The sequence below is a fragment of the Polistes fuscatus genome, unplaced genomic scaffold, assembly GCF_010416935.1.
Source record: "Polistes fuscatus isolate 324 unplaced genomic scaffold, CU_Pfus_HIC Scaffold1, whole genome shotgun sequence".
NCBI classification, from domain to species: Eukaryota; Metazoa; Arthropoda; class Insecta; order Hymenoptera; family Vespidae; genus Polistes; species Polistes fuscatus.
This window is the reverse complement of record NW_025112997.1, coordinates 15,102,901-15,116,114: the sequence shown is the minus strand read 5'-3', so window position 1 is coordinate 15,116,114 and position 13,214 is coordinate 15,102,901. Positions and strand designations below refer to the sequence as shown.

The 13,214-nt window shown below is 30.6% G+C and overlaps 1 protein-coding gene across 3 annotated transcripts; it reads left to right on the top strand.

Moving 5' to 3' along the window:
• The first annotated feature begins 901 nt into the window (after window positions 1-901).
• On the top strand, window positions 902-9,336 carry LOC122517082 (SIN3-HDAC complex-associated factor). 3 transcript variants are annotated; one of them, XM_043635441.1, is made up of 7 exons: window positions 1,051-1,210; window positions 1,284-1,412; window positions 6,894-6,992; window positions 7,064-7,217; window positions 7,308-7,488; window positions 7,581-7,749; window positions 7,860-9,336. In XM_043635441.1, exons 3-7 carry the CDS (start codon window positions 6,919-6,921, stop codon window positions 8,485-8,487), a joined length of 1,206 nt encoding a protein of 401 aa, XP_043491376.1. In that variant the 5' UTR covers window positions 1,051-1,210; window positions 1,284-1,412; window positions 6,894-6,918; the 3' UTR covers window positions 8,488-9,336. The 3 variants fall into 3 exon arrangements, with proteins under 3 accessions (XP_043491355.1, XP_043491376.1, XP_043491365.1); XM_043635420.1 differs by lacking the exons at window positions 1,051-1,210; window positions 1,284-1,412 and adding an exon at window positions 902-981; XM_043635430.1 differs by lacking the exons at window positions 1,051-1,210; window positions 1,284-1,412 and adding an exon at window positions 6,446-6,806.
• The last annotated feature ends 3,878 nt before the right edge of the window (window positions 9,337-13,214 follow it).

Here is a 13,214-nt window from a genome sequence, read left to right as displayed (position 1 = left end):
TCCCTGACCTTGTTCCTTCAGATTTTCATCTGATGACAACAAATTTAATTCTATGGAAGCAATCAAAAACTACTTTACAACTTTATTTGAAAAAAAACCACACAGTTTCTGCAAAGAAGGAATTAAAAAATTTGTAAAATGTTAAGAGTCAGTTATAGAAAATGATGGAGAGTACATTCTTTTAATTAACAAATATTATTTTCAAATTGTGCATAAACTTTTGCAATAACCTAATATTTATTATTCAACAATATCGATTTAATTTTAAATCTGCTAAGAAAAAAATATATTAGAGCATCATAATGCAATTGTTATAAGAGAATACGAAGAAAAAATAAAAGATATAGGTCAACATACGCTTTGTTAAAAATTTGACATTTTACGTAAGAAAAAAATTAAATCTCACGTATAATAAATATAATTTGAGAACACAAGAGTTTCATTGAATTAAAAAATCCAAATACTGTAATCCGTATCATTTCACATTCATAAATACATGAAAACTTATCTATATACAAAAATATATTTTTAAAAGAAATTTCGTCTTATCGTAACCTAGCTTTATCGAATAAACGGTTAATAATGCAACTCAAATCCAAGAACCGGAAACAAAGTCAAATATATGTACGTTCTCTGTCATTTCGCAGGTTAACACCAATCGTAACTCTCTTCATCAAACGTCGTGCATGGCAGAAAGGTTCTCATTGGTTATAGAATACCGCTTCGTTTGCCTCTTGCTTTAGTACATTTAAAACAAAGATATCATTAATGATACTGATTGATTGTAAATTATTCTTATTTTAATGAATAAAGTTTTTAATAATAAACATATAAAGCATAAAATAAATAAATATAAAGAAAAATAACGAAGCAAATCGTAAAAACAAATGGTCGCTCAATTGACTCGAAGGTACGGCGGCAGCAGTACCATAGACCTGCGCAAAGAGATTCTCAAATCTGACCGTCACCTGTATTGAAAAGGTAAGTAATTCTGTAGTCATTAAATCGAAATATCTTACTGTGATTTTCATTAACGATCGTCGCGAAAAGGCAAGGGATTATTATATGAAGGACGCGTCGTCGTTCAGATCGATTGTCACGCATAATCACGTTCATGAGATCAACAAATATGTTCCGGAGTTGTCAAGCGTCTCCGATGTGTTAGTTGTGGGGGAGGTCGAGGATCAGGTCTTTGCTACGTTGCTTTGAGGTATCGTCGGCAGCAATTCTTAAGTATTATCATCGCTGTAAAATATCGCTAACATTATCTGTCGCGTTCACAGAGACATTCGATTTAATCGGCGGGAAAAATCAGGCCGGTTTATGTCAAGTGCCGAGTAAAAACTTTCACTCGTGTACGCAGGAACGACTGATCGTTTGTTGAGGAAGACGGTGTGCGGGGTACGGGTAAGGTGTGTGTGTATTTATGTATATGAAAGTACGTACATATGTACGTACAATTGCCATCCTATCGTTAACGTTCCCGATATTTCATCGAGTATTATATCTACCAAGTGTCCTGGCAGTGCATCAAACTAAGACGCTACAATTTAACGCGGGATCATCTCCATCCAATCGTCGACCATCCTCAATCGTATGTTATACATGACATAAATCTAATAAACATTCCTTGTCGTGATTCCCGCGGTTTTCATGCCGCTGCCGCCACCGCGTGGCTCCTTCTATTTGGCAAGTTTACTTGTGTTGTGTGTGCCGTATCATCTGTCATGGCGCGTACACTCTTCTTCTTCTGGCGGGTTACTATATATGTAGCTGCCTGCCACTACTCCGTTCGATTCATTTATTTTGCCTTTTTCTGTTCTTATTCTTGTTAACATTACCGTTGCGACAACGTATTCGTAAAAGATGATTAGTAAGGGCGACAATGACGCTTCAACGAAGACAGAACGACGACAACGACGATTAAACATATCTCCTTTTTTCTTTACGAAGATATATCGTTTATTGCTCGAGCATCGATTTTATATTTTTCTATCTTTCGTCCTGACAAATACGCCGTGCGTGTTCATCGAAACAGGGTTGGTTGGTTGGTCGGTCGGTCGGTGCGAAGGAAAGGGAAAGAAATGGTCATGGCGACCACCGTGCCGAACCACGCGCCATGTCGAGTTACTCCTGATGCACGTTTCAAAAGGGTATTCCATTGGTCCCTTCTACTTTACTCTCCTCTTCTCTTCCCATTTTTCATCAACACGAATAATAAACCGCGACTTCTTTTTCTTCTTTCTCATGTATATTTGACTAATTCATTTAATCTTTGAAAAAGAAAAGAAACAATAAATTTTCATTAGTCAACGTTACGTTTATCACTTATAAATCGTCAATTATTTAAATGCAAAATTCAATATATGTTAAACAAATACTAAAGAAAAACTTAAAATGCGATTGGCCCATGTCGAAATAATGAAGAAAACCTGTTTTATCACGACGTATGTATATTTTCTTATGTAGGTCATCATTTCGATCGAACTTTTATAGCATTATTAGACAAACTTAGGTTTCTTCAAATATAAACAAAAAACATTAGGACTACACTTTTGTCAGGGTAAAATTATCTCGTTAAGATTTATTTCCGATTAGATTTTAATTTTGTTAGATTAACAAATTAGTGTGCTCTTTGCACGTATTATTACTTATCTACATCCATATTTTTTTACCAAGCTTTTATCCCTTCCTTCGATAATTTTCTATGTCAAGCTCCGCCCACTCAACCAATAACAGCTGTGGGATGACATCGAAAAACGTAATATATGGTTGTATCATAAGGATTATTTAAATCGATTTTTTTTAAATATCGATCATAGATTTTTCTCTTTCTCTCTCTTCTCTCCTTTTATTTTCAGATGAAAATACCTTCTCTTACAATTTGTTTTTTGGATTTTTATTGATCTATCGTAAGGAGATAACGTCATAGACGAAATGTTCTCACTTTCAATGAGAGAGAGAAACTTCAATCGAATTAGATTAAGTGAAAATGGTTACGCGGGTTTGGTGTACATATCCTCCATTTTTGTCTCTCTCTTTTTTTAAAAGAAACTTTCCTAAACGCGTAACAACGCGCGCAAATCGTAATCTCTATGAGCGTGCGCACATGCACGAGCACATTTAACACACACGTAACAGTACATTCTCCTTTGAAGAATTTAAGACAACGGTAAAAGTGAGGACGAAAGTTAGATTACTGGGTAATCGTGTCAGGGATATACATTTGTTCAAATTCTACCTATTACGAATTAATATGATTTTTAAAAATAAATTTTATAAGCTCGTCTTTATCATTATCATCGTCGTCATCTTTTGTTGGTTCTCGTTAAATAATTATTATAGCTTTTTTTCGACAACATATGGGATATTTATGAATCTTTCCAATGGTCCATACTTTCAACTAGTCTATTTCTTCAGGTTGTTATCATATCTTTCAACTTTGCTTTTTGTTTACACGATATGTTTATAAATTTGTTCTTTCTCTCTCTCTCTTTCTCTCGCATTCCTTTTTGTTTTCGTTTTTTGATTGATATTATATGTCGACATTTTTCTTAAGATGAAAAATGCTTACTCCTTCAGACTAAAGGGATACTCAAAACGAAACTAAATTTAAATTATCGGGTCAGATCTTCAAGGCTAATTGTAAGTGTAGTACATTGCGTCGAATTCTCTCTGCGTACGTGTACGTACGTGAGAAATCATGACGACGAGAGATACACGTGTGTGTCACTACTTTCTCAACCATTCCTTCTTACAATGTGTTATATCAACGAAACGCGTGTGACAAGATACATACAAATAAAAATAAAATTGAAAGTGAGTTTGTTCGATTGAATCATCAAATCTTACTACAAATGTTAATCATAATCAAAAATATTTAATCACATACATTTGAAATATGGTATTTAATTTTGGACTTAAAGAGGAATAACAACAAAATGTTATTAACTATTTCGATAATTATTTATCAGTATTTAAGTTCACAAATAAAATCAAAATAACTTGTAAGATTATCAGAGCTGACGCGCATGTAATCGAAGAAACAAAGATTGTAACCGGGTTGGTAACAAGTTCGAACAGCTTTTCGGTATCACATGGGAGACAAGAAGAAAAATAAGATTACATATCCCTTTCTCTCGATCGATCGCGATCATAGAAAATGGAACTACTTCGTATTAACCTTTCCGTTTTAACTACCGGCACCATCATTTGTCTTACTTCGTGTTAACATTTCTTGTCATTGGTGATAATGCGTAACGATAAGAATGTATTATTTACACTTTTCGTATCGTTTCGGAAATAGTTGTTATTGCCGTCATTATCGTCGTGCAATGCAACATTGTTTTGTAAGCACGCTGTACCGATTTACCGATGTTGCCACTCCCTCCCTAAAAAGAAAGAAAGAAAAAGAATGAACGAAAATATGGCACCTTGAACGGTTAGAACGAATAAAGAAAAGACGAGGACGCAACAAACGAGACACGTGCACAAACGTACGAGAAATGCACACGCTTAAAGAAAGAGAACAAATTCAGTATCCGAAGGAAAACTACTTTTTCATACGTTTTTACGTTTACCGAGCTTAACGCGATTTTCGTATGGTGACGATAAACAATGGTTTGCTCTGACTTACGATATCGTATTAATCTTGATTAATTTTTTTGTCCTAGATCTTATCGATAATAACTAATCCTATCTATTTTTAATATTAGAGTAATACGAACGGTTACGCGATTGACTTACATTTTAGAATTTCGAATAATGGAGGAAATCATTTTTGAGGTTATAGAGATATAACCTAACTTATTCGTGAATTTATTTCGACGCTAATTCTCTCTTTCGTTTGATCAAATATATTTATATTTAGGTTATTACATTTAATTTATTTATGTGTAAAATAAATGGGATACCAATTTTATTTATCTTATTGAACGCGAATAAAGTATAAAAGACCGGCCGGCTCGATGCTTCATACATGAGCATATATATATATGTAAATCAAATTGGCAAAGTCAGAATCGTCGGAATGTAGTAGCCTGCGTATACATTTATACATTTATAAAAAATAAAAAATAAAATAAGAACAACAAAAAGAAAAAAAGAAATTACAGACGTTATTTTAAGCCGTCTGTAAGTCGTCATATTATTCGCACATTGCACTCTGTTGTGGTTTTCATGCTTCCTATTTTTAGGTATCTGTTTTGCCGGTACGGATATGTTTTCTAGTTCTCTCTCTTTCTCGCTCACTCTTTCCTTCTGATTTTTTTTTTTTTTAAGCTTAGAGAGCCGGTTTCGTTCCACGCGAGTCGAGAGATTCAGAATCAGTCATGTATAGAACGAATACGTGTATTTTGGATTACACAGCACAACATGTGCCTGTCATCCTTGATAAATTTCCCAAGACTTTTGAAAATCTTCCGAAACTTTGTTTTCTCTCTCTCTCTCTCTCTCCTCTCTCTCTCTCTCTCTCTCTCCTCTCTCTCTCTCTCTCTCTCTCTATCTTCTCATATTTCTCAACAAGAAAATCATTCATTCAATCGAAGAAAGAATTGTCGAACGTCGTATCCATGTTGCACGCGTAAGCAACTGAACTATAGAATGTAAATACACGATATTGATTATTTATATATTATTTATATATTTTTATATCAATAACTCATTCTTCTACGAGACATTTCTTGACATACTTTTTCTTATTATTTTTCTGATTAATTTTACGATGTCTCAGGCGAAAAGAAATCTCGTTCTGTATAAAAAGATAAAAGTAGGGTTTTTATGCAAATAATTTTTAACCCCTTCTGCATTATTTAAGAAGTATTGGTTGGTTTCGAAAGAGAAAGAGATCATAGACGCCTTCTTATTGAATGTTTTCTGCAACATTGTGCGTCTGTTGGGTCTGCGCATGATCTTCTTACGATGCCTCAAAAACAAAAAGATGAAAGAAATTTATCTTAAATCGAATTTAAAATCCCATTTTGGAAAAACCAATATTTATTATTTTACAATTTTCGGTCCCTTTTAAATTTTTGTTTTTAAATTTTTTACTAACTTGGAGAAAGAGAGAGAGAAAGATAATAGATACCCTTTTGCTGCACGCGAGCTGCAACATTTAATTTGTGTCTCTTGGTTTGCGCATGATCTTCTTACGATGCCTCGGAGAAAAAGATGAAAACAAATTAATCTTCAATCAAATTTAAAATCCTGTTATGAAACAAAAAATTTATTTTTATTAGTTTTTAAATAATTTTTTACCCTTTTTAAATTTTTTCTTCTAATCGTTGGCTAGCTTGGAGAGAGAGAAGAAAGAGAAAGAGAGAGAAAGAGAAAGAAAGAGAGAGAGACGCCCTCTCGTGTGCATGCGCATGCAACATTGTGCGTCGTGGTTTTGCGCATGAGCTTTTCTATACTGTACTGTTACTAACGTGTTTGGAGTACTACGTGCGTGTTTGCATTCGCCGTCCGTTTCCCTCGTGTGACAAATAACGCGGTAGCGTCTCTCGTCTGTATACACTGCCAGCTGGAAAAAGCGGCATTGCTGTAGCGTTGAACAGAATCATTCAAATTTCTTTTTTATAAAATAAAACGAGTAAAAAGACAAAATATTATTTGTTTGTTTACTAATTTATTGAAAACGTTCATTTCGATTCTACAGTGCTAAGAGCATCGTGATTGCGGATACGCGATATTATGATCTACGAAATAATAAAGCATCAGTGTTCGTATCACAGGAGGATGCTAGTTTTCCGATTTTTGCGATATCAGATATTTGATAAACGTATGGTGAAAAGTATTGTATGATCAATGTAATAATTTCATTTATTATTTGAATATTATTATTGGATAAACGAATGATTTTATATCATTTTTCGTTACTTTTTACTATGTTGCAGAATAAGTATTAAAATAATCAGCAATATGTTCAGTTTTCACAAACCCAAAGTTTATCGATCCAGTACCGGATGTTGTATTTGCAAAGCTAAATCTAGCAGGTAATATTTTACTTCATATTTTTATAATATTATTTTTGATTAATTAATTAATATATTTTATTTCATTTTAGTTCAAGATTTACTGATAGCAAAAAATACGAAGAAGATTTTATAAAATGTTTTCAATTGGAAGAAAGACGCACTGGGGAAATTTGTAATGCTTGTGTATTGTTAGTTAAGAGATGGAAAAAGTTACCAGCTGGAAGTAATCGCAACTGGAGACATGTTAGTTGCATTCTGATATTTTTTATAGAGAATAATACATACGTGCGATCATAATGATGAATAAAATGATTAAAAATAATATCTTTATAGGTTGTAGATGCTCGTGCAGGGCCTGGAATTAAATCATTGACTAAATTTAAATCCAAAAATAAAAAAAAACTTAAAGACTCGCCCGAGAAGTTTGAAAAAATCATGAAGAAGAAGAACAACATTTATTTGAAACCGGAGGCAGAACGTGAACAAAATCTTTCAATGATTGTTGATCTGGTTGGTGAGTTACAAAATGGAAATAAAAAATTCTTTATTAAATATACGAGTATATTGTGTGTGTGTGAGAAATAATTTTTTTATTTATTTTTATAGAAAATTATGTGCCAGAAAATGGTAGCAAGTGTTTCAGTAGAACAGGTAGTCCCATTGACAGGGACGATATTCCTACAGTTGACAAATCATTAGACATTGCTCAAGAGGTTACCAATGCAAAAGATGATTTATCTCTTAATGGCTTCATTGATTTATCTTATTTCAAAAGGTATTAATTAAAATGTAGTTTTTAAATAAAAAACGACAATAATTGGGTCAGTTTAATGGACGATTAATATTCAATTACAGTTTTTCTATAAATGAGTGGTTTTATTTTAGGGAAGACATTTGCTGTGGAACGATATTCAAAGGGCCATACGGAGAAGTTATAGTAGACCCATCATTAATAAAACCGTGTACAGGTTGTCTAAACAACAGTTTGTCTAAACAAAGGCAGCAACAGTCAAATGTGCTAAGAAATAGTCCAGCGCATAGTTCTGCATCGGCAAGTCCTGTTCATAGTTCTGCATCGGCTAGTCCTACCCACAGCGTAGAATCAGGTCTAGATTCGACAGTGACCAAACAAACAAGTAAATATAGTGATTCGTCTTCTGATTCTGGATATGATGAGTCTTCTAATCAAGGGGTTGGTGAGGGTAAAATTACGAAAGTAATTATGAATGTTAATCCCAACCTTAAGCCAATTGTTAAAACGCAACCAATAAAGAGTGTACAGTTAAAAGCTATCCCTGTCGTATCGGAATCTGTCAGGTTAAAGTCAGATGTGCCAATTAAATTGGTGCCTATTAAACAAATAGACCAACTCTCTTGTAAGCCATTATCTTTAGTATCATCAACCAATGTTACTTTAAGCGGTACCTCACATACTATTGTTACTGTCCCTGCCAACCCACTTGTTGATTTTGCAATGCATGCGACTCCTTCTAGACAATCTGTTTCTAATTAATGTCAATTATCTTATAGCGGTTTAATTTATTATTTGTTTCTTTTTTTTCTTATATAGGTAAAGATATATGTTATGAAACTAACAAACTTATTTTTTAAACATGCTACCATCATTACCCAGACTACAAAGGCTATGGAAGGATGTATTTAGAACTTTGTATTTTAAATACGATTCAAGAGTTTATAATGTTATGAATGGAAATAACTGATTTCTTAACTAGGGTAATTGTTATGACATAAATTAGATAAGTAGTGCTCTTAGAAGAAGAAAAAAAAAAGAAAAGAAGAAGAATTGTAAGAAGTTTTTATTCTTACTTGTTACAAGTTGATACAAATATTTGTAACTATCTATGATACCAATAACTTTATACGAATAACAATGTTGAAATTCGTTTTACACTTTTGAAGTAGTTGTAAAAGAAAAAGAAAGAAAAAAAGGAAAAGGAACAATCGAATAAGATCATAAAATTTTTATCGACTATCGTTTGTAGAATACTTAGAGAGAGCGCATTATAAACTGCCATATCTTATAAATTGCTAACCTCTTAGAAATTCGATAAATTTTCTGAAAGGTTATCAATTTTTCCTTCAAATATAATATAAGCTGTATACGTTTAATTATCATTAAAAAAAAATATTGTAAGGATATATAAGTATTGACTCAGTGAGAAAGCAAATGGCAGTTTATTACATCTCTGGTCTGAATGCATTTATAAGAGTACTATTAAATAATATTCAAAGTTTATCCATCCACAGCTTCAGTTTTCTGGGTGAATCTTTGCAATCGTATATGCGAATACTTTATGTGGATGTCCCAAAATGCCAATTTTTAAATGTTCGGGTCCAAAAATTCTGAAAAAAGAGGATCATTTGTATTTAACTAGGATCTAACGTTGACATACATTATTGTACCAGATGCATTTGAAAAAAAAACTATCTGTGCAAAATTCCATGACGTTAAAATTAAGGAATCCAATGATGTGTTCAGGAATTATTATCCTGATCCACTTAGAGCAATAATATACAAATTAATTTCTTAAATAAAATAATTTGAACTTTGATAAAATTAATCATATCACTATGATGATATATTTAGGCAGTATTATTAGGGACGAAAATTGATGATTAAGAATATGATATAATCAGATTGGCAAACTGGACCAGCAAATTTAATTAAGATATTTTCTGAGACAATTAACGAAGCACTCGTAATAGGAATGGGCTGAAGTCTCAGTTATTTGATACGAAATTTAAAGATAATGGTAAATAAGTAAAGGCTGGTAGTTCCTAGAATTCAGAAATGGACACGTTACAGAAAGATAACACACAAACTAATGTACCTGTTGAGAACAGATTATTGTGATTATTCTCCAGATCTTATTTGAATCATACACATGTTTCATGCACAAAAAAAAGATTTTCTAATAAGAGTTATATATTTTATTAGGAAAGTCCATGTACGATCGCAAAAGGCTTTCTTATTTCATTGTGATGATTTTTTTTCTCCTTTTTTTTATTTCTTTTTCAATTTTTAATCAAAAACATACTAAAAACAAAAAAGTATCTCTCAGTCTATGGAACTTTTATTCAAGATAGCAGTGCATTTTATAATACAGACATTAACTTCTTTTCTATTTCCAGAAATATTTTTAATGAACATTAAACCTTGATACGTATGAACCAAAAGCAAAGTCTTTTATACATACAATATACATTGTTAATTCCGTTTAGATTTTTAAGCGTATTATTCAATTTTAATACAACTGGTTAATCTGATAACAATCATTTAAAATCTAAATGAAGTTTGTCAAATTTGTGATCTACTACCATCGTATTCAAAGTCCATTCGACGAGAAATGAAAAAAATATATTTTAACTCTTTTCCGTCAAAAGAAGAACGTCTTTTGTTAAGCAAGTGAATCCTACCAAACTTATCTTATTCTATTGCATTTAGTCACATTCTTTTATGCTACATTTATATGAAATATAAAAGTAAAATGAGAACCGAATTTTTACTAATAAGATACTTATACTTACAACTATTGCAACAGAAAAGAGTCAAAATATAAAGTTTTGTATACCATTATGCACTGCCAGTCTGGCTTAAGTGGATTTCTAATGAGTAAAGAAATTTGATTATTTGTATGAAAATAATGAATACTGAATATATGTAGATTTGTCAAAGGACGACGTGATCACCTTGTCCTTTGACAAATTTTCATTATACATTTCTATTGACTATGAGAGTCTATGATCTCTTTATTGTGAATATTATTTTCCTTTGTAACTAACACTATATAATTTACGATTTACAATAGTAAAAAGGACGGATCATATTAATTAACCCTTTGCACTCCATTGGCTCCATTGCGGAGAAAAATGAATTTTATTCTCAACACTTGTCACTTCTATAATTTTAAAAGCAAATTATAGACAATAATTAAAAAATATGCTGAGTGCAAAGGATTAAATAAAATAAAATAAAAGAAAAACTTAATATCAGAATTACGACTGTTATGGTTTATTTATGATAAACTGTTGTAATTATAATATAAGTATTTTATAAAAAATATTAATTATGATTAGAGATTTATGTATAAATTATTTATCGAATCTTGAATTTTGTGCAATGATCCTTCCTTGTAGAGAAATATATAAATAATTGTTTAATTTATTTATATTTTTTAAATTAAAATTAATTTGCAATACAATATTCCTTGCTATGCAAAATTATATATATATATACATATATATATATATATTTTTATACAGAATATCTTTGCTTTTTATTCAATACTTTTCATGTATGTGTATATTGTTATAGAAAAGCAACAAATATTAAGAATCATACTTTCCAGGTCAATTCAGTTCGCAATATTCTAGGAATTATTTATTTTTTGATTATTATGTAAATGTGAAATCAATTATTCATTACTATTTTAAAAAAAAACTGTACATACATATATATAAATAATATAAAATATATATATGTATGTATATATTATATATATTATATTTATGTATATATAAGGAGAAAGAATCATGAATTAATGGATACCAGAATAGATCGAATAGCATGTATTCTAAGAAATACGATTGGGTGATACTTATGGTATATTAAAATATTTAAAAGCGTGTTTTTGAAAAAAGAAAAAAAAATGTTAAACCAAAAGTTTATCGATAAACATTATTGCAGGATTTAAAAAAATAAATTTAATGTGCAGCTAATTATTACTATTGTCATATATATATATATATATATATATATATATAATAAAATTTCTCATAATATGAAAATCAATTAGATACGTAGTATGCGATATACATACTTTATTACAATTTTATTAACGTCAAAGTAACGAATTAAACTTTGATATACAAATTTCTTTAGAACAATCTACTATGAAACAGGACAGAAGACAAGGTTGTGCTTATATAATATAATATTAAGTCTTAAGATTTAATCAGGTATTTATATTATCATTATGTCAAAGAAATGCGTGTGGATTTTTATTCTAATTAATCGAAACCAACATTTATATTATAATTAAGATTAATTATATATATAAAAGAAGAAACAGCAATATGATTTATATTAATGATATTGATAGTATAATTGATTTTGGCAAAATATTCTGAACAGAAAAATCCTTTATCATATTTTTCATGTTGTTTATAGATATTTGACAAAATGTCTACAAACATGACTGATGTAAGGAGTTCAAATATTCTTTCTCATGGTGTGACCTGGCAGATTCCAAAACGAGTACCTTTCGTCGAGAATCATGCAAGATTTGAACATTTTTAAAAATTAAACTGCCCTATTATTATCAGGTTTCTAAAATTTTCAAAGATACAAGGGATTTTGATAACAAATTTTTGAAAGATAATTATTAATCCTATATATACATAAATATATGATAAAAATCTCTAATAGACTGATAGTTTAGAAACCTGATTTAAAGTAATATTAATAATAATAATAATAATATGTAAAAAAGATTGAACGTAAATCTTGCAAGTTTCTACTATGAAATCAATTACCTTAATTTACTATGGCATTAAATATAACGTTTACTTAGAATAACGTGGTGCAACTAGAAGCATACAACATTTTTCTCTATACTTGCTTATAAATTTATACATATATTTATATATATATACATACATATATAAACATTCGTCCTTCTAATTCTTATTATTAACACGTTAAGCGCTAAGCCTCTTTTGTTGAGCTTTCCATTTAAGTGAAACAAGAATGTCTGTCATTGGTAATCAACTTGATCTGGACAGAAAGTTTAAAGCCAGTTTATAAAAACTAGCATAGTGTTTTTAACGTGTTAAATAATAAGTACTTCATAATATACATTTGTATTATGAACGAATTGTCTTTTATATTAGACGCAGAAGTGGATGTATAGAATGTTTTCAATAAATTATGGCAGGGATGAATATGTATGTAAATATATGCTAGGAGGCATTCGATCTCGCAACAAGATGTTCTAGTTATACAATGACTTTTTCATCATTGTGCTACTTGTTAACATCGGATATAACATCAATATTAAGTACGATTCTGAGACTGATCGATGTATTTAGCAGATAACTCTAATTTACACTAAACTGTTAGATATAGGTGAAATATTGTAACATTTATCCATATTATCATATGAAATTCTAATAATAACAGATAATGACTGCCGTATTTAATATTCCATGATTACAATG